General features: G+C 46.8%; 1 protein-coding gene across 1 annotated transcript in view; it reads right to left on the minus strand.

Moving 5' to 3' along the window:
* Positions 1-22,483, minus strand: part of LOC147639178 (protein pleiotropic regulatory locus 1-like) — a 75,669-nt gene that overhangs the window by 5,090 nt on the left and 48,096 nt on the right. The window contains exons 7-14 of the mRNA XM_086788115.1: positions 10,588-10,680; positions 10,443-10,506; positions 10,105-10,190; positions 9,727-9,828; positions 4,999-5,082; positions 4,764-4,824; positions 4,568-4,634; positions 4,393-4,470 (exon numbers count right to left, since the gene is read on the minus strand). Coding sequence (XP_086644241.1) covers positions 4,393-4,470; positions 4,568-4,634; positions 4,764-4,824; positions 4,999-5,082; positions 9,727-9,828; positions 10,105-10,190; positions 10,443-10,506; positions 10,588-10,680 — 635 coding nt within the window. The remainder of the gene's footprint in view (positions 1-4,392; positions 4,471-4,567; positions 4,635-4,763; positions 4,825-4,998; positions 5,083-9,726; positions 9,829-10,104; positions 10,191-10,442; positions 10,507-10,587; positions 10,681-22,483) is intronic.

The following is a 22,483-nucleotide window of genomic DNA, read 5'->3' on the forward strand; positions in this document are numbered from 1 at the left end:
GGAATCTGGATCGTACTAAAATGGAGGGAGCCAGTCCATTTGTAATCCATGTGCTGAAACCACGTGAGTACTCAGTACTCGGCCATACCAAGATGAATGCTCTCCTCCGGCCACCATCTGCTATGATGACTGTAGTGCAAGTCAGGGGAGTCGAAGTGGATCCATCTCCCTCACCCTCTGTATATAAGTGACTGTCTGGAACAGGGCCTCCAACAACAGAGGAGCCGCAGCAATCTCTGCCGGAACAGGGCCTCCAACAATAGAGGAGCCGCAGCAATCTCTGCTGGATGATCTGGTGGGGAACAAATGGCTTGTTGCGCATCATCCATGATAGCATCATGATCTGAGGATGCTCTATGCACTGCCAATCTGCCAGGATAAATGTCGTGCCCAAGAAGGGAGCTGCATAAGTGCCACGATGACTAGGGTGTCAAAAAGCCAACCCTTCGTCCTCAACTCTGAAAATGCGCCTGAAACACTACCTCTCTGTCATGTGCACAGTGTGTATCTACTGTGTGCTACACGCATGCAAGACTAGCTTCGAGGTTTGAGGAAGCTTGGAGCTAGGCAGGCTGATTGGCGAGCTGAGTTAGGGAAAGACTAACGGGCGGGCACCCAAGTGTGGACGTCCGATGACCGGCCAAGAGCCTATAAAAGGGTGGCCAAGGTTAGTCATTAGTCATATAGAGTCTCGCGAGATTTCTGAGAGCTCTATGGTCTTGGAGCTTGGATCTAGTGCAAACGTGCACCTGCTTTACGCAGCCGAGGCCGGCAGCAATCTCGAGGCCCACAAGGGTAGCTTCGTGGCGGTATGGGACGTCGCGAGGAGGAGATTGGTCGGTACGTCAACCTAGTTAGCTCAGCTCATGGCTCGGTGGGGACAGCCAAGACTGTGGGCTTGCCCACGGCTGTCATGGTTCGGAGGTGAGTCAGGCCTGCACCCCCTTGTTGTTTGTTTGTTTGCAGGTTTTGAGTCTCGTACCAGGAGCGATCACGAGGAGATCCGATGGGGATTTGACACTCTCCAATAAGGCTTCCTCTAGTGAGTCTATCCTCTGCTGCCTGTCTCATAGAGAAGCGAGGACTAGTGAAGGTAGCTCCGAGATAGACATATGAGTGCACCACCTCAACCCTGCTACCCATGTAAGTGATCTCTCTACAGCTTGCAATTGGGTAGGAGGTATAGGACACCATAACCTTGGTTTTCCCAAGTTTGACTAAGAGCCCCCTCTATGTGCAAAGATCCTGTAAAGTATCCATGTGCTTATGTAGCTCCTCCTCAAAATCTGCAATGAGTACAATATTATATGCATATAAAAGGATGGAAACAAGAATACCTCCTAGAAAATCTCCTCCGCCTTCTATCAATGAAGTCTGAGATTTCATCTACGTAAAGTCCAAAGAGAGTCGGAGATAGTGGACATCCTTGTTTCACTCATACGGTGCTAAAGACCTCCTCAAATAGTCCTCCCGAGCATCTCACCCTACCAATAACTGACTCATATAAGGCAATGATAGCACATATCATGTCAGACAGGACCCCAAGATGTTGTAAGTGATGTAGCAAACGGGCCCGAGGCACTGTATCAAAAGCTTTACGAAAGTTCACGAAGCAACAGTATAGTCAAAGGCCATCTGTCTTGGCCTGGTCGATAATAACCCGAAGCATGAATATATGACCCAGCATGGAGAAGGTCCTCTTAAACCCTACCTGCCTTGGTGCCCTGTATCCCCCCCTCTCTTTGGCAGTGCGCTAAGCTCAGACTCAAGTATAGATCCATAGAGCTTTGCCAACATATGGCCGAGCATGATGGTTCTGTAGTTATTAGGATCCATGGGGTCTCCTGCCTTATGGATAGGCACAATAATGAGTGATGATCAGGTGGGAGGAAAGCCCTCTGAGAGGGCCCTATTAAACATATGGGCTAGGAGGGTGTCGCCTGCATAAGAGAGGTGCTCAGCCATAAGCCCCTCATGATCTTGTGATCGGCCGTTCTAAAGCCTGCGTATAGCCTTCACCACCATGTCTCCTGTGAAGGTGGTGGATGTGGGGGGGTTGTGGTATAATGCATGTGCATATGAGTGCCAGATGTGTGGGTTTGTGATGGGGGTGGGTACGCAGCATTCCTGGATCCTACACCAAGCCTCGTCAGAATTCCTACTCAGGAAGAGTTGGTATAAGTCCTCATGTTGTTTAAGACAATGTGCTCATTTCTTGCAGCGGCAAGTAAGGTAGTCCGTTCAGCTCCATGCTTCTGGATTTGGCCATTAGCTACTCACGCAAAAGGCGTGGACGTGTGATACGGCGTTCATCGTCATACCAACAATTCTCAGACATGGTACCTGTGTGGGTTTTGGCGGTGGACCGGCGGGTGTGTGGAAAACCATCAACGGCGAACGCGCGGATGATCGTTGTGAGCTGTGAGGTGAAGATGGTGAGGGGTGCTCATGGGTCTAGATCCAAGAGACGATGGTAGAGTTGATTTACATAGATAAGATTACACTCATGGGTGAAATGGATCTGGGTGTAGCGTGATATGGGTGGTGCCTATGCTAGGGTAGGTGGTGTAAGATGTGGGCAATGCATGTGCCAGGGTAGTCGTGTTCAGATGAGGGTGAAGGCGAGGTAGCTATGGTTGGCACCATGCGGGCATGGTGGGATGGTAAAGTCGGGTATCAGCGAGGCTAGTTCCAACGATCTTATAAGATAATCGACTATGCTGGTGCCCCTCTTGTACGGAAAACTAGTAAGCCCTCCTGATGCAGGCCATCATGCCATCCCATTATAGATAGCAAGGCTGTGGTGTGAGCCAAGCTCTAGGAGGCATCTCCCATGACGGCTACATGGTCCGGTGAGATCCACTGTAGCCCTATGCCATCTTGGTCTATCACCTACAACCTGATAGGGTCCTCAAAATCATACATCTAGACTGCTCACTCTTGGTCCTAGCATTGAAGTCCCCAAGTAAGAGGACCACGTCTAGTCCCAAAAAGCCAATGATATCCTTGGAGAGACCTCCGCTCCTGTGGGGCATATCATGAAGAATCCGGAACGAAATAGCATATTGCCACATAGATGCATCTCGCTCTAATTTGTAACCGAACTGACATGTAGCCGGCCTCCTCATCCCTCCTGACTATGCTAACCATGGGCTTAAGTGTGAATGATAGAGAGACAATATTGCACGACTGAATGAAGTTCATTGATATGATTCAAAGCTCCACCAAGTCAAGTGCTTTTATCGTGAATAGTTCAACTTTTACACATCAATCCACACAACACGGGCATTGGGTCCAAACTGGCCCAGCCTTGGCAGGGATGCTGTCATCCCCCTAGAAGGTCCTCAAACCTGATTTCGACCAGTATATGCATGCTCCTGATCTACATGTGTAACCCTAAACAACTGCCTTTTTCTCGGGTCCACAAGTACCTAACACTCACCTAAATCACCCATAGTTCCCCAGTAGTATGACACAAGCATCCATGTTGGGGACCCAGACTGCAATCATGAATTTCACTTTTAAGGTATCCTGTAGGTTGCCTTTGCTGAGAATATGGCAGGGGATTAATTTCTTTGATATATGATTGCTAATCTTAGGATGGAACTTAGATGCAAGTGCTTATCATGGACAATAAAAATCTAGATCAGCATTTAATTGAATACTTCAACTTTTACACATCAATCCACACAACATGGGCATTGGGTCCAAATGCCTAGGAACCCGCCCCCTTCCCCTCACGCTTTTCTGATATTAGAACGAGGTACAATGCTAAATCTTTGGCTGAAAGCTCAAAATGCTGGATGCCTTCATGAATTTCATTCTCAGCAAAGGTACAGGCTTAGCTCATCTAGAGTCATATCCATTATTTGTCTCTCTGATGTTGTCATGCTCGTTCGGCCCGATTGCTTTGCTGCTACTTTCTAGCTCAAAATGGGACTTCTGATACTCTAAAGGCGGCAGACTGGAGAATGCAAGGCCCAGCCCTGGCGGGATGCTGTGGAGTTGTCTATCCCCCTAGAAGGTCCTCAAACCTGAGTTCTTCCAGTATATGCATGCTCCTGATCTACGTGTGTAACCCTAAACCACTGCCTTTGCCCCTTTTTCAAAAGGGCCCACAAGTGGCTAGTACACACCTAAATCACCCATAGTTCCCCAGTAGTATGACACAAGCATCCATGCTGGGACCCAGATTGCAATCAGACTTTCACTTCTAAGGTATCCTGTGAAACCTTTTGAATATAGGCTACACCCTTGCCAAGAATAAGGCAACAGACTAATTTCTTTGATACAAGCACCAGACATTGCTATCTTGGGATGGACGTTAGATACAAGTGTTAATCATGTAAAATAATCTAGATCAGCATTTACATATGAACAATAGCCACTTACAGCATATTATGCAGGAACTCGCCCTTTGGAAGACGAAACTTTTTTATATTGTCAGCAGATGCAGACGCAAAAGTTTGCCTGTAAGATAAGTTAAGATTCAGTTTCTTTCACAAACTGCATAGGGAGACAATCACAGCCCTAGGGGAAACATTTAAGATCATTTAAAATCACTTACTCAAAAGGATGCATTGCTAGTGCTCGTACTGACTTCTTGTGGAATGTGAGGGTTGACATGGACTTGCCTGTGCCAACAACCAACAACACTTTTGTAAGGCATATCTGGGTGCTGATACTTCAAGCAAAACTTTTGTAAGGCAAGGCAAGAATATGAAGGCGTAAAATAAACTGACAGAATCAAAAGCACTCCCAACCTGCAGCAAGATCCCAAAGCTTGATGGTGGTATCATGAGACCCAGTTACAACTTGAGGGTCCTGACACGGAAAAATCCAGACATTATTTACTAAAGCCACATAGAGATGGCAGATGCACATCGACCAGGGAATAAATTGTCATGATTATGTCTCCATGGAAAGACAAGCCTTGTATCAAGAAATTTTTTATTAAAAAAATCTCAAGAGCATAGAAGACAAGTGAAAGTTATGTACCATGGCTTGAGTGATAACTGAGCAGACAGTATTCTCATGCCCTGATAGAGCATGAACTTGGGCTTTTGTCCGCATGTCCCAAACCTATATCAATGTGGCAAGAGTCCAATTAAATACAAACTGAGCAAAAAACATCTCTTCTTTCCTGATTTAGCTGAGAAAAATAGAAACAAATCAAAAACTATCTTACTGGAGTGATACAAAACTGTCCATGGACATTATTGTATCACTTTGGTCTCATAGGCCCATTGGGTCTTTAGTAGATGCTTAATATATCTTTCTTTCTCTCTCTCAGACATCAGCCCCAGCTTGAGGAGATCTTGGAGAGCCATAGAGCCACCTTCCCACGCCCAACGGATCTGCAGAGACTTCTACAGCTAACCCCATGCTTGATATCTTTGATGGCCCCCTCCTACCGGGGTTTAGCTCCATAGGCTGAATGATGATGATGGTCCAATTTTGTATCAAATGGCTCGGATTTGACATTCCCAGCTCATAGCTCTCGTCTTTGTTTTCTTTTGTACCATGATGAGATTACATGGACACTATTGTATCACTTTCGGTCTCATGGACCCATTGGGTCTTTTGAAGACCATCTTTCTTCAACAAGCTCCCACTGCAGCTTGGGGTTTTTCTACATTGTAACACGCACTCCCACCTGTGAAAAGTGCTGCAGAACTCAACAAGGTTGCAGATAACTTGAAATCCCTCACATTAGACAATAAGAAGATCGCAGATAGAACATTTAGCAGACACGAAAAACAATTTTGTGAGATCAAGAAGGAGATGGAGAACCTTAAGTCCTTCATGAAAGACGCTTTCGAAGTCAAAGATGCATATATCGCTACCCTAAAGGAGGAGATCCAAGAACTGAAGCAACAACAGACCAAAAACAATGAAAATATGGAACTTCTACATGCCATTGTTAACTCCCTATAGCCGAGGAGCTAAAGAACGAGCTTGCTGAGCTCAAGGCAGCCAATGAACACCTCCACAGAGAGCTGCAAACAGCCAAGCATGCCATGGAGAATGCCACACAAGAGGTAGCAGCCACGAAAGAAGAAAGGCCAATCGATTATATATTTCTAATTGGCCATCTGTCTGAAGATGGAATGCACTGGACAACTCTAACTTAGTCCCAAAGTTGTCAAACAACACTCTCCAAAAATGAGACGTGAACTTAGGATCTCTATCAGATGCGATTGTCCGTGGCAAACCACCAATGGGGTTACAAAACCGAATGAACAAGCAAGCTATGTCCTCCGCTGTGGTTGTCTCCTTGCATGGAACGGGCATGCAGAACTTACTGAATCTGTATGCAGAACTTACTAAATCCGTATGCAATAGTCATACAAGATCCACTGAAGCGGAAAGAGAACCTATGAAGTCCATACTGATGTCATGAAAAGGTCCCTCTGGAATAGATAAAGATTGAAGTAACCCTACCTGTTTCGTAGGTGGAACTTTCACCTTTTGACGTATCTGACATGCTTGGACGTGTTGGTAGACATTCCATCACATTTGGGGCCGATAGAATGATCTCTCTATAACTTCTCCAGGATACTGTTGATACCTCTATGACCCCCAACAAGAGAATCATGGGCATCTTGGAGAAGAACTTGGTGCTTTTCCTTGAGTACACTGTAAGCCCAGCGGGGCGTGCTATGACAAATTCCACCACGTATCCAAGAGATAGAAAAATACATAGAGAGGATAGAGAGAGAGGGAGAGAGTAGGGTTTAGAGAACTTTGCACAAGATACACAGTGCACACTGAGCGGGGAATAGACCATGCCCCCTTTCAAGAATTTATTCAGGAACAATCCACGGGCTCGCAAACCAGGATCAATACATCAATGAATACAAAAGCAAACAAATATGCCGATGTAGAAACCAATGTCGAAGTTGATGTGATGTTGAGGCATGAGATCCTATTACCGAGCACACCACGGGGATGGCCCACAAGATCTCTCACCAAGTTAGTACCAAATCCAATGTACCCCAAGCTTGTAGAAGAGGTACACAAGTGATACGAGTAGATGAAGAAGCTTATGATGTTCAGTTGTAGATTTGTCGCCCAAACCAGAGTAGAAAACAGCCTAGAAGGGTCGTACAGTTGGCGTACGGACCAAATTAGCCGAACAGCAGCAATCCAGTTGGCACACAGTTCAATCAGCAGAAACAGTCCAGTCGTACGGCAGACAACAGTATGGCAAAATTCAAGGCGGTGCAGTTCCGTATGGCAGCAATCCATTCAGCACTAGCAGCAGTAAAGTCTCGCAGGTAGTTTCAGGCGGCCGCAGCAATTCAATCAACGCAGTTTAGCAGACCATATAAAATACTTTTCAAGTAAGGCTAGCTTTTCCCACGTGCTTTTGTGCTTTGCTTTTCCAGCTTTAGGACCTTGCTTGGCCCTAGAGTTGCTTTTTGCTCTTTGGTCCTGCTCAATCCCCTCTTGCCAGTGATGCTCCTGGCTCACAATCAACTCCATTTGACTTTTTGCTTTTCTCTACTTTTTGACCAAAACTCGTGCTTTTCCATGTGCAAACCTTGTGGTCCCCATCCCCATGCCTTTTTCCACCAGTCCAATGTCCTAGCAGCTACTGTGAGTAAACCCTCACAAAGAGCCCTGTTAAACACATGGACTAGTATGGGTGCCAAAATGTCCTTGGCTTGGGAAAGTGCTCACCTACTAGACTATCATGATCCTGTCCCTTCCCATTCTGCAACCTCTCTCACCATGCTCAGACTGAAAAGGGATGACTGTGAGGGGTGAGCTCCTCGGGGATGAGGTATGGGTGGCTGATTAGGGACCTGATAAAGGGAGGTGGCATAACTGTGCCAGGTATCCGACGAAGTAATCGGGTGGTGTGGTGAGTGTTCCCAGGATGCATATGGGGATTTGGCTGGGGCGAGGGCGAGTAACAAACCGCAATATATATGTCACAGGCATCCTCTGTCCTGACCCTGATCCACATGTACTGTGCCTTCTCTAATCACTTGTATCATATGGTGGAGCTCCTGCTTGTAGAGCATAGCTACACCTCCAGATCCCCTGGTCCCTCTCCAGTGATGCGTGGCTAGGGGCAATGGACCGATCCCCACTTGTATACATCCTGCTACTCCGGATAGTGTACTCCCTAGCACTGGTGTGTCTCCGTATACAAGACTATATCCCGGTCCCTGAAAGTCTCCTCAAATAATCCTGCATCTAGGCGCAGGCCCCCATTACAATTCCAGATTGCAATCTGAAGACTGGTCTCATAGGTCATGTGCCATCATTTGGCACGTCTTTCTGCAATAATCAGGCTTCCGTCCCTGTATACTGCACATTTTCCGGCCTTCTCTGCCTCCAAGATGAGTGGCATGCACTCCTTCCTATGTGCCACTTGCGCCGGAGTCAGGTCATCCTCAAGGTATTTCTCCTCTTTGAGGGCTCTCCCTCTTGCAAGGAATGTCTGTCTGGTTTCCATATCTCCAAATTTAATGATGAGGGCTCTTTCCCTTGTTGTGTCTTCACCTACCCTCCAAGACTCCACAAATGTGTTCCAAGTTTGCCACAAAGGGCCACGGCATCTTCCTTAGCTGATGTACCTTCTTTCCATCCCACTACCCAGCGTGTAGGGCTTTGATTTTCCTCCTTTTCTCTTCTTCCAGGGTATCATTGATGATGGTGGGGATGGTGGGTACCGGCTGTCTACGAGTGACCTGTGTCCATTCTTTCTAGACCTCCTTGACCATATCAGCCCAGCCCTTCTCCATCTCCTTCTTAGTTTCCTCCAGTTCCTTCTTCGCTGCCTGTATGTTTTCCTGCACATTGGTTTCTAGACTCTCCAGCCTGGAGATCTCACCTTCCTCCATCCTTGTGGCTTCCCGAATGGCTGCTATCTCAGAACGGAGGTTCTTGACCTCCTCCCTTAGCTGTTCTAGTTCTAGCTGGTGGGCAGTCTTCTCATCTCAGATTTTCTTCATTTTCTTTTCATGCATAGCCTCTATTTCTTGTATCTGTTTGTTATACTGTTCTTCTTGAAGGGAAATGATATCCCTCAGGTGCTCCAGTCCCTCCTTGATAATGCCTCCAGTCTTTCCTTTCGCCTCTGTTGCTAGTGCGTTCAGGACGCCCTGCAGCTTGCCTTGCAGTCCGTCCCATTTCTGTGATCTTGTCATCTTGCACTGACAAGAGAGACAGAGAGAAAGAGAGAGGTACAATTCTCTGTTTTCTTGGTTCTTGGGTTTCTGTGTGTTTTACTGGAAAATCAAACATGGGGCACAACAGAAAAGAAAAACAGAGCAGACCAAAGAAGGTGGGAAAAGGCAAATTCGATCTTTCTCCACAATTGGAGAGGAAAATCAACCGAGAGGAAGGCTTATTGATGGAGAGGAGAGTGATTTTTTAGGGTTTTCTGATTTTTTTTCTGGTTATCTAAAGCTAGGGCAATCTATTCCTTTCTTGCAGGCCCCTAATTTCTGGTAAGTGGTGAGCAGAAGCGAGCACGAACAAAGGAGGAAGAGAGACAGAGAAACAGATAGAGGGGGCCTCTTAGTGAGCTGAGCAATACTTATGTTCTCATCAGCACTCAAGCAAAGTTGCACATTGGGTTTCGAAAGAATCCGGACCCTTGGGTAGATCTAGTATGGACTATAAAATGGTGCAAGAGAAGTTAAAATGGCATTCTCGCTTACATATAAAAAGATCCAAGTATGATTAAAAAAGGCATCACACACTTACCCGACAAACGGAATCACGCCCTCCAGTCAGAAGAATGTCCAATGTCGGGTGTAGTGTTAAGCAATAAACTCCGCTTAGATGTCCATGATATGAACGTATAACCTGGCAACAGCAGAGAGAAACCAAAACCTTTTTAGTATAATAGAAGACTATGAGACAACAATAATCCATCAAGAAAGCATATGCAGGGCCAGGCCGAGAGAGAGAGAGAGAGAGAGAGAGAGAGAGAGAGAGATTACCGTCTACGAAAGACCAAAGGGGCTCTATGAGACCAAAAATGTTACTATAAAACCATGAAGTAACGGTAACACGGAGGGAAAAACAACCTTGAATATTTTAAAACCATCATGTGAGAGAGAGATAAGAAGGTGATAAAACCTTGTTATATTCAAGATCCCAGCATTTCACTTGTTTATCATCACCAGCAGAGAACATGTAGGGAAACCTTGAACTGACTGCAAGACCTGTTTTTTTAAAAAGGTTTCAAAGATATTAGAAAATTCTTCAAATGAGTAAAAAATGTCAGACCATGGCTTACATTTCAAAAGCTTTTATATATGCCCTGAAAACATATCAGAGCATGCCTACTCATGTCAAGAATCTCTTTGTTAGTACAAACTCCACCATTTGCATTTGTAACAAAACCAGGATAGAATCATAAAAATCCCTTTGCAAATGATGCCCAAAGAATTGGTTCAAGGTGTTGATGAACAAACCTCGGACTTGTTCAATATGCCCTGTCAAAGTCAGCTTCAACTGTCCTGATCCAAGATCCCAAATCTGCAAAACGAGCCCATTAGGCTTTAAAAACCTACAGGCCATACAACCATAAACAATTACACATGGTGGCCGACCACATACCTTTATAGTACGGTCAGCAGATCCAGTGCAGAACCACTCATTTCCAGGATCAAATGCTACTGACCTGACCCATCCAAGATGGCCACTAATAACCTACACAACACACAAGTAATGACCAATTTGCACAAGCTTTGATCAAATAGCAGAATACATCTTCTAAGGGCGGTCACAAAACTCAGAAGGGCAACTAAGACACTCCACTTTGGAAGCCTGGCATGTTAAGAATTACTGATTTGTCTACAGACCATCAAACGCAAAAAAGATATACCAATGGAAACGTGTAACTATGAAATCATGCACAAATCCACCATTTGGATTACTAGCCTAGCACTGCATGCTACTAACTCAACTCTAAGACACATGCATATGCCAAAACCGACTATGGCTCTATCTACTTGAGTCAACTCTAAATGAGTTTACGAAGCAACTCGCTGATCCTCTGTACTGCCGCAATCAAACAAGACTACGACCTACTCATCGGGGGAGATTGCTCGACAACTGAAGCAGCAGAGACAGCCTACAGGCATGCTTGTGGGAGTACACGCCCCCTTAGGTGTAACAGGCCTCCCAAGCCTATCTAGCCAAGATCTCCTATACACAAATTAGAGAAAAACCAAATAAAAGGGGATCAGGCAAGCTCACCACCCAACCATAGGATCAGTACTTTGATCCACCCCCGAGCCAAAGACTAAGGCTCCACTCCACAAATACATATGCCAGTCAACACCGGTGTCCCATACCACCAGTGCCTGCCCACACGGGCCCTCGGCACGCAAGACTATCTATGATCTGCCATGTCCACGGCAAGGGTAGAAACTCTGGTCCAGTCATCACAGACCCATTGAAAGTGCACCGCACGACTAACAACACAATAACAAGGCATCAATTATATAGTGATAACCGCCCCTATGAATAGCTCACTTGCTATAAATAGCCATTAGCCTAGTTTTATTAATTCTAAACCTTAACCCTCTGCATTTGCCCGCTATCTCCTGATCCCAAGGTCCCCTAACTCTATTGGATTAGGCTCACTAATCTGAGGATTAGCTCTAGGTACATAGCATGCTTCTCCTCCTCAAATGTTTCCCTTTTGGCAACAAAATCTCTCTAAGCAAGAAAACCGAGAAACCTATGCTATCAACTAGCAACTGTCTCAAAAGTCAAGTCCTCCTCTACCCCCTATCTTTCCACCTAACTTTATACTTGAGGATTAACTTATCTCTAAGTTTCCTTTTCCTGAAATCAATCACCATTTCTAGTTCATGTGGAACATAGGGCAAGTCCTCAACCTCAACAAGCTCCTGAGGAGTCACAATGCTATCCTCCGCTCCCAGCATCTCTTTCAATCTACTGACATGAAAGATTAGATGAACTTTCATATTCTAAGGCGGTTCTAACCTATACACTACCTCTCCGATCTCTTTAAGGATCCGGAAAGGTGTTGGGTATTTCAGAGTTAGTTGGTGTGAACATCCTCTTAGGTGTGAGCAACCCTTATTAAGGTCTAGGTCAAAAGATAAGGCTTGATTAATGCCTATATAATTCATTCATCATTGTGTTGTGCAATCTCTCTCCATTGTGCTCTCTCTCTCTCTCTCTCTCTCTCTCTCTCTCTCTCTCTCTCTTCAGAGATAGGGACATCATCTTCTACTCAGACACATCAGGCCCCAGGCAACACATTACCGAGAGTGGTGGGATACATATGGGAGATGACTTGTAGATAGGAGGCCCGTTCGAAGCATGGTGGTCGCGGATTTGGAGGAGTTGCACTTCTTTTTAGAGAGGAGCTTCAGCCACTCATCCATGTTATGCGCCGTGATGACAGCGCGAGGTACATGTGGGTCAGAGTGAGGGCAGATGAGGGTAGACCCCTATACACTACTATATGTTACTTTCCACCCAGCACATCTCATTATGTGCAGCGCCCAAGGGGCAATCTCCATATATGATTCTAGATGAGGACATATGGGAGTTCTTCAGGGAGGGAGATGTTATCATACTCGGGGACTTTAATGCTCGAACGGCTCAATACCAGACCTCCTTCTTTGACACTTCGGAGGAGATGTTGAGAGAGAGGGATGTGGAGGAGATGTGTTTGACCCGGAGATCACAAGATGAGGTGGAGTGTACTGAGTATGGGAGATACCTCCTGGAGACGGGGACTACACATGGGCTGGCCATTTTAAATGGCCTAGAGAGGTATCCACTTGCCAATGGCTTTACTTGCTTTCCACACAGACATGGGGCTAGCACAATGGATTATGTTTTAGCCTCGCCAACCTTCATCCCGAGTATCCAGGATTTTGTGATTGGCCCCAAGCCCATCGAAGTTACGGTGGATCATGCACTTCTCTCCTTTACGGTGGATTTCCACTACAGTACACGCCAGGTTGGACAGTCCTCCTATCACCCGAGATATACCTTCTGTAGAGAGACTGATGGAGTATACACTGCAGAGATCTACAGCTTGCTGAGTGCAGAGGATCCACAGAGGCCATTAGCAGAGCTCACACAGATCCTGACAAAGGCTTTACATACAGCTGCAGCGACGGCCTTCCCACACACGCAGCCCACGATGGCACTATATGAGGCAGTACTCGGCCGAGTACGTGCACCCAGTGGGACCTCGGGAGATATATGTAGCACTATTGGGGTTAAGCAGGGCTGCCCACTCTCACCTACACTCTTTGGCCTATACATTGATGCGATCGTAATATTTGTGGATAGTTTCGGCGGTAGAGGTTCACCATTGGCTCCGACAATAGTGCCCATATTGCTATATGCTGACAACATTGTCTTGATCTCAGATTCAGCCGAAACACTTAAATGCATTGGACAGATTTTGCAGGAAGAGAGACCTTACGGTGAACACATCTTATGCAGTCACCTCACGATTTTCTTTCATATACAGAGATGCCCCAGTGGAGATTGTGCAGAGGTATGTGTATCTAGGAGTCACTTTTACAGGCCCTTTGTTCTGCATGACCACAGCTGCCACCCACTGATCGACTTGCAAGGAGGCATGCCTCCCTAGCCCGTATGGAGAGAGAGTGTTTCCAGGCACATTTCCAAGAACCTCACACTAAGTGCTGGCTCTTTGATACTCTAGTACGACCAGCGGCCATGTATGGTGCAACCTTTTGGGGGCCAAGCCTAGGGAAGGATCACTGGAGGAGCATAGAGAGGCTACAGGCGATGTTGTCACGCATGATCAGGAGTAAGCGACGTGACATTTTGCATGCAAAGTTTGGGGTGGCCCCACTAGTTACAGATGCCCTTTTTCATATTGTCACTTATATTCAGCATGTATACACGCTTGACAGAGATCACCTCCGACGACTAGCACTAGAGTCCTCTATGCAATTATACGACGAGAGGGAGAGGGAGCCATTGAGACGAGCTGGATTGCCCTCCTCAGCGACATGGCCACCACCATTACCGACACATGCATGGTACTCTGAGGTAGTTGAGTGGTTTCATGCATATGGCATACAGATGGACTGTCTCTCCCTGTTTCACTATAGCTTGGATTCCCCATACCTTGATCTCTCACGATAGCAGATCAACCCAATAATCCGGTTAGATCTACTCGGGCTACACATACACCAGACATGGGTGTCTCCATTAGAGATTGGTGAGAAGTGTGAGTTCTACAAAGATCACTTTTTGAGACTCTCTAAGGATGGATTCTTTGAGATCCCGAGATACATACAGATACACATGTCACATGCTATGCGTATCACAATCGGCCAGCTTAGGGTTATCCTCCCACTCCCTTACTTCTCTTTTAAGGAAGGGGGGGGGGGGTAGAGATTGGCAGAGTTGAGGATATCCCACATGACGAGAGGACATGCACAGTATGCATAACAGGAGCAGTAGAGGATGAGTCCCATTATATGTTCAGTTGCCCGGCTTACTATGAGATACGGGGGAGATTCCACTGCCTCTTCCGAGAGGGATTCGGACCACTCACACCGGTGATACAGTTTGAGGATCAGAGGTGTTTGGGCATGTACTTGATGGAGCTCAGACGACACAGGGATGTAGTGTTGAGGGAGCATGCTGAGAGACAACCCCGGCTTCGACGGGACGCCTCACAAAGAGCCATCACAGATTTCTTTGTGGTATACACATCCACATCAGAATCCACTGCCCACACCAGTTCCTCTACTACGACATCAGAGCCCACCACCCGTACCCACGTAACAACTCCACGCCCCAGAGGAGTTCTTAGCGAGAGAGCTCGATCCATTTTGCGAGCCAGACGTACCCGACCTAGAGCATCAGGACCCTCCACCACACAGAGACAAATTCGTGAGGTTCTCCACAGCCATGACATGCTCCCAACACAGAGGCCTCACATTCATCAGATCGGTTTTGGAGGAGGCGGGTATCGTCATTAGCTGATCACAGTATATCTCACTCTACATCACATGTATTGTCAGATGTTGTCATTTTACTTTTTCTTTCAGTTTTCCATGGCTCCGTAGACATTAATATAACTCTCTCTCTCTCTCTCTCTCTCTCTCTCTCTCTCTCTCTCTCTCTCTCTCTCTCAGGTACAGTTACAGCACATCGACTATGCTATATGGAGTACAGATCTGGGGGCCTAGCCTAGATCGTCACGGTCGATCAGGACGCACATACGATGGATGGAGATCGATGGAGAGACCACTTGTGTCCATGATCTCCAGGATGATTCAGGCTAAGGCCTCGGTACCCCATGAGATTATCAGAGCCGAGATGGGACCACTGATCGTAGTCGAGGCTCTTGCCAGATCAGTGTCCTTCATTCATAGCACCTGGGACCTTCCCCGACACCGGTATGCACGACTTGCTTTAGAGTCCTCTCATCAGCTAGCCATGGAGGGAGACACTTCATGTTGGTATGCACAAATAGCATCCTGGTTTGAGCTCCATGGGTTCAATTTAGACAGACTTCCACCCTTCCAGTACTCTCTGGAGGCACCCTCTCTCACCTTGACACATTTTGAGATTAGTAGAGTCATCAGACAGGACCTCATTCAGTTGGACACTAGGAGGACATGGCTAGAGCCCTCACAGAAGTTGGGGACGAAGATGGCTTTCTATAGAGACCATCTTCTCTGCACCACTGAGGATGGCTTTATACTTAGATTGAGCTACATGGATACCCATCTGTCTCATGGATTGAGGTGCGACATTGGGCAGATCCGCACCTCTTCACATCAATTAGAGATAGAGACACGCAGATTTAGAGGCATACCTCCAGGTTACAGGATTTGTCAGATTTGTTAGATAGAGCCAGAGACAAAGGAGCACTACATCTGTCGCTGCACAGCATATTATGAGATTCGAGGGCGCTAACATTGCCTTTTCAGAGAGGGATTTGGACCACTGGCTAGAGTCATGGACTATTGTGATCAGCGATGCTTGGGTTTTTATCTCCTGGAGATCCGCAGGCTCAGAGAGTCCATTATCAGGAGCAGACGCCCGACTGGCAGGGAGTCCACACACAGAGACAGATTACTGACTTCTTTAGAGGGACTACCAGGGAGGACACACAGCCGACAGCCCAGCAGTGGGCACCCCTGGACACCCCGTGGGACTCTAGTTGAGAGAGCTATCCAATTCGATAGATCCAGACGCCCAAGGGTTCGCGGATCCTCACATCGGAGACGGTGCCTACACCGGAGGATTCAGAGCATTGAGGCATCGGGCTCGTCCAACCAGGCATCTCACTATGGCAAATATCCAGGCCATCCGGCACAAACCCATGCTAGAGCTCCTAGGATGATTACCACTCCAGCCATGTACTGTTGTACTCACTTTCACTTTTGTACTCCCCCATATTCATGTATTCATGTATCCATGTACTCATGTACCCCATTTTGACTAGTAGCATTAGCTTCCCACTCTCCCTAGTTACTGCTTCCGAATGCTCCCTACTGATGTATTGTAGGGCTAGATACTTACCTTCAGTTCTTTCTTTTCTTTTACAGACAGTGTATCAGATGTCACATGGTTGTAGCTTTGGCCTCATAGGTCACTTTGGCCTTTTGAAGACGTTAATATAACATTTCATTTCTCTCTCTCTCTCTCTCTCTCTCTCTCTCTCTCTCTCTCTAGCCTACATGTTCAATAGAGCCCTTTGTGAAGGATTTCCACCCTCTTGGTCCACCAACACCATCACCCCCATCCTCAAAGCCAGAGATCCACTTGATCCTAATAACTACATGACGATCATGATTGGCCACACATTGGCCAAACTCTATGGATCCGTGCTAGAGGCGGAGCTCAGTTCATTTGCAGAGAGCCAAGGATGCAGAGCCTCAGGACAGGCTGGGTTTCGGAGGAGCTACTCTACCCTTGACCACATCTTCACCCTCCGTGCCATCATCAAGGAGGGTAGAGCATGACACCAAAGGATGTACTGCTGCTTTGTGGATTTCTGCAAAGCTTTTGAAAATGTACCCCGAGCCCGCCTCTTACACCGTCTACAGGAGATCGGAGTCCCATCTGACATGGTTTGGAGCATCATCACCCTCTATGAGTCACATTCAAGCTACAAAGGATGAGCTCACCAAAGGGTGGGCTGAAGTGGTCAAGCAAGAGACCGCTAAGGAGTGGATAGAGGTGAAGAAGAAGCACATGTCTACACCCACTTCGGAGATTATCAATGAGACATTGGAGGTAGAAAAAAGGAGGAGGACTCGCATGCTTCATGTGCGAGTTACCGGCATGCCTGAGGGGAGCTCCCCTAAGGCCGATGTTCTAGAGTTTTGCAAGAAGTTCAAGGTTGACGGACATCCCTTTGCAAATGCATGGAACAGACACTACACGACCACGCCCTTTGCTCATTCACTTCCTGGATCTTTTGAGTCGTCGGGCATTCATGGATACCCACAGAGCCCTTAAAGGCGAGGCCATTTACCTCTCGGATGATCTTACTCCCACACAGGTGGCTCATCGGAAGAGCTTCATGGAGAACGTATGGCTGCTCGTAAGGAGGGCAAATGGGCAGTTTACCGAGATGGGAGAGTCATCATCACAGAGAAGCGCATCTGGACATGGTGGTTTGGAACTGCAATGGCACTTTATGGTCAGATGTAAGTGGTTTCTAGGATACTTTCATTGGACGAGATGTATCTTCTATACGGAGACACACCAGAGTCCTGAGAGAGGTCTACCCAAGGTTGCAGGATATCAATGGGAGTCTATATACCGCAGGAGGACCCGCACATCCAGGGGAGTTCAAGGATCTGGAGGTGTAGAAGTCCTTTTTCGAGACCAGCTACAGGGGTCAATCAGTATAGTCCGGAGAGACGAGGCGGCGAGATACATGTGGATACGACTCCAGCTCACACCCACCAGGCCACTTTATATAGCTGTATGCTACTTTCCACCAGATGCCTCATGATATGCCCAGCAGCACACTCAGATGGTGCATGAGGAGGAGGAGGAGGAGCAGGAGCAGGAGGGGTGTTTCACCATATACATCACTCTCCAACGAGATTCTCAAGCTTATGCGGCTAGGTGAAGTTCTCCTGCTCAGGGACTTCAACGCCAGGACCAAGAGCAAGCAGTGTGAGATGATTTTGAGGATCCCATCCAGCTCCACACCCTCGACCAGGCAGACACAGGAGGCCAGCACTTTTCTCAGGATCATGGGGCTGTTACAAGATATGGGAGACATTTACTCCAGTCCAGACATTGTCTCGCTATTTATAACAGGATAACACAATGGCCACATTTAGGAGGGCTTACTTGCTTTCCACATGGAAAGGGGGATCCAGCACAGTTCACTACATTTTGGGATCCATGGAGATGACACAGCACATATCAGCCTTTACCATCCCCACACGCCCACTCGTAGCGGATCATGCCTACCTCACTTTCTCTGTCACCACCACTCCACCCACACCCGCACCTTTACCCCCCACTATACATTACACCACTACTCATTTCACCCACGATAGCGATCATATCAATTGCAATCACATCTACCACGGCCTCTTATCCATGGATCCAACTGCACCTCTTGACACTCTCACTTCTCAGCTCACAACACTGCTCCATTCATGTACAGCGTCATAAAGATTTTTGTACACAGCGGGGCTCTCAATTAACATTGGGAAAACCAAGGTGATGGTTTTTCACACTTCCAGCAAAGTGATGAAGGATACACTGATCACATACAGAGACAGTAGAGTGGAGGTGACTAGTTCTTATGTCTACCTTGGGGTAACCTTCACCAGTACAAGACTTGGGGTTACCTTCTTATGTCTACCTTGGGGTTACCCTCACCAGTACAAGTTTTCAGCATACAAACAGTTTTCAAGCATTCATCTCTTCATTGTTTTACGGTGAAGGTAAAACGCATGCATTCATTCATTTTCAGCATTCATACACAGCCTAGAAACAGTCCCAAATAGCCCATGTCTCAGCCTCAGATTTGCAGCCTTCCTACATTCCATTGGGAAGAGTGCATAGGCTTGAGATCGGTCATCATTGGTGCTTCTACAGCCGTGTATAGTTCAACCTGACTCTTGGTCTTTCAGAGATCTTGCGTTTGGCTTATCTACAGTCCAAAGTCGTTCTCTTCAAAGTAATAAAAGCAAATACTCCTAGCAATACGAGAGGGCCCTTCAGTGGGTAATTCGGAACCCAATCTTGTGTACAGCTCCATCTCTCTCTCTAAATCTCTTAAAGTTTGAAGTGATAAAAGTGGATTGCTAAACTGACGAAAGTCAACATAAAGAAGGCGGTGTGAGCACCACTTGGCGCAGCGGCTCCTTCTATACACTACACGCGGGAACCCCCCGCTGGCATTACAAGCCACCTGTTTGGCTCTTTCCCCCTCCTATTGTATGATATAGCTCTCAGTTATTTGTACTGATCTTTGTACCTTTTTGCACCTAGGGAGGGTCTCCCTAGCTGCCTTGATTGGATCTCTGCTCTGCCTTCTTATGAGCAGGAGAGGTTTTGTAGCCCAGTGGGCGGTTTTTTTCTAACTAATGAAAGGATCTTTTCTCGGAAAAAAAAAAAAAAAAAGGCGGTGTGAGACTTGTGAGACAAGATCCTTAATTACAAATACTTCCACTGCATATTACATTGGTATCATATTCAACTTGTCCACACACACCGCATCCTAGCATGAGGGCATCCTTGGATGGTCAGACTTCGCTCCGAGACGACCACCGACTTCAGCAACAAGTCTACAGAGAAAAGTACACATCAGCAAGAAGACGTCTCCCCCGAAGGAGACCTTGCTCTTCCACCTACTACATATACCACCGACTTCAGCAACAAGTCTACGGAGGAAAGTACAAATCAGCAAGAAGATGTCTCCCCCGAAGGAGACCTTGCTCTTCCACCTACTATACCATAGCTCTACTCCGAGCTCAGAACCAGCTTCTTATGGAGCGTCTCCTCCAGTTACCCCCGACTTCGTCACTCTCTTCTTTTAGATGGAATAGCAAAGACGAGAAGATGAAGCCAGACGGCGGGAAGAAAAAGGAGACAAACAGGACTATGAGGAAGCCCAGCGCAAGATCGACGAAGACCAGCGTCAGGCTGAACTCGCCGCTCAGGAGCACCAATGAAAGTTCAATCGAGAGCGCATGTTACTCGAACACCAAAGGGAAAAGGAGGCCATACATCTGAGGTATGAGCACCTCTCTTCAGTTTCCCCACCCATAGGTACTACTAGCCAGCATCCCGCGACATCGACCACCGTCATCCGAACTCAACCGAACTTTAGTAAGTATGATGGTAAGTGTGATCATTTAGCAGTTAATCAATTTATTCATCAATTTAATGCTCATTTTCCTTTAGCTAGGATCACATATCCTCATGATAGAGTCCACGTAGCGGCTCCCCACCTTACGGGTGAGGCAGTCACTTGGTGGCAGCATTGGTCTAGTGTGCATACAAACCCGACCACCACAGGTATCACAGCTTTTAGTTGGGATACATTTGTCCATGACCTAAAGACCAAATTTCTTCCTCCCCAATATTTGACCGACCTGGCAAATGAGTTCTATGGACTCAGACAGAACGGGTCGCCCGTGCTTCGGTTTTCCAGCAAGGTTATAACTTTAGCACAACAGTTAGGGTTATCTCAGCAGGCCAAGATGAATCAATTCATAAGTGGATTAGATCCTAATATCCGCTTCACAGTTCGTAACTTTTAACCCAGTACATATGACTAGGCCAAAATGAAGAAATGAAGATGAACGGAGACAAGCCTAAGCAGTCGTCGCAGTCTAGTGCCAAACCCTAGCAGCAGCTATCTGCTACATAGCCAGGAAAAGGTAATGCATCTTCTAAAGATGCTAAGAAGGACAACAGTAATAGCTCTAGTTCAGGGGATAAGAAGGATAAGGAATCCAAGCCTAAGAAAACCCCTGAGGAAAAGGCTAAAGCAAGCATCACTGGAGGCTATCTTCCTCCAGAGGAGCAAAGGAAATACCAATCAGAAAACATATGTCTTTTTTGTCATACCATTGGGCATGGTAAGAAGGATTGCCAGAAATGGAAAGCTCCAAAGCCCCTTCTTCCACAGTTGCCACAGCATCTCCTGCTCCTCCAGCCCCGCCTAGTAGCAGAAAACGCAGTTCAGCTTTTGCCTTCTATGCAACCTCTGCCATTCGTGGTATTTGATGCTAAGCAGGAGGGTGAGAGTGATGCTGCACAGAAAAGCCTCATCCGAGCTCATGGCTCTGCCAAGCATAGTAGAAGGGGAACCCCATTTCCCCTTAGGGAACGGTGGAACACGTTCCTCTATGGCCAACATGCATGAAACAGTCGGAACGTAGCTAGGGAATGGATGGCAGGAGGAACAGCCGGGGGAGACGAGGGAACGCCCAAATGGAACGGCGGGTTGTCGTTCCCCCACGTGGAACGGATGATGTGGAATATTTTAAAAAAATAGGCCAAAAGTATCCGATGCCCGTCGCCCTATACGCCTGCGTTTCCATTTCGTCCGTCGCCTGCGCGTACTGTTGTCGCCTCCATGTGTACCAGCCGATCCAGCCTATCTGCTGCAGCAAGTCGCTCCTACCTGTGACACGTGTACTAGCCTCCAGGGCACAGGCCTATGCTGTTCACACACTAAACAGAGCGTGTCAAGTTTCAACAGTCCTATCTTCCAACAGTGACAAGACAAGGCAACAAGCTTTTCTCTCTCTTCTCTCTCTCTCTTTCTCAGTTTGAACTTTGAAACTTTTAGTCTTTTAAAAATTACATATGTCACAGTCTACACAGTCTGCAGCAAATAGCAAAATTTAAAACTCCTTATTCTCTCTTGACTTTCGAGTCTCTCCCCATTATACAATAGACAAAAAAGGCCTCATTTCTCTCATGATCTCTCTTGACTCTCGAGTCTCTCCCCATTATACAATAGACAAAAAAGGACTCATTTCTCTCACGATCTCTCTCTCCTGGATAACTTTGAAAGTCTATTCAACTTGTTGCCCGAATTTGCAAAAATCATGGCTTCCTTGAGCTCAAAGCGACCAACTTCAAATGCAAGGTTGAAAGGCTAGAACGGTATTCATCAAAGGGAGGTGCAACACGATGGAAATGCAAGCATTGTAACAAAGAGAAGTCAGGAGGAGCAAACCATGTGAGAAAACAAGTCTACAAATACCCACGGACAACACCTGAAATGTATAGAGAGCTTTTGGCAAAGTACGCAAGCGAAGAGGAGAAAGCATGTGCACGAAAGAAACCAGCAATTGATGCATCTTACTTCAATAGACATGGGGAAGATCTACACTTGGGAGCTTCGGAGCTTGGGAGCTTTGCATTTTCCTAGGATTCGCAGCCTATGGGTGCAAGCTCCGGCAAGCAACAAACCTTGGGAGCAGCTTGGGATCCCCGCAAGAAAGAGAGGGTAGATGCAACTGTTGCA

Source organism: Cibotium barometz, chromosome 4 (assembly GCF_041138505.1).
Source record: "Cibotium barometz isolate CiBa-2024 chromosome 4, ASM4113850v1, whole genome shotgun sequence".
NCBI classification, from domain to species: domain Eukaryota; kingdom Viridiplantae; phylum Streptophyta; class Polypodiopsida; order Cyatheales; family Cibotiaceae; genus Cibotium; species Cibotium barometz.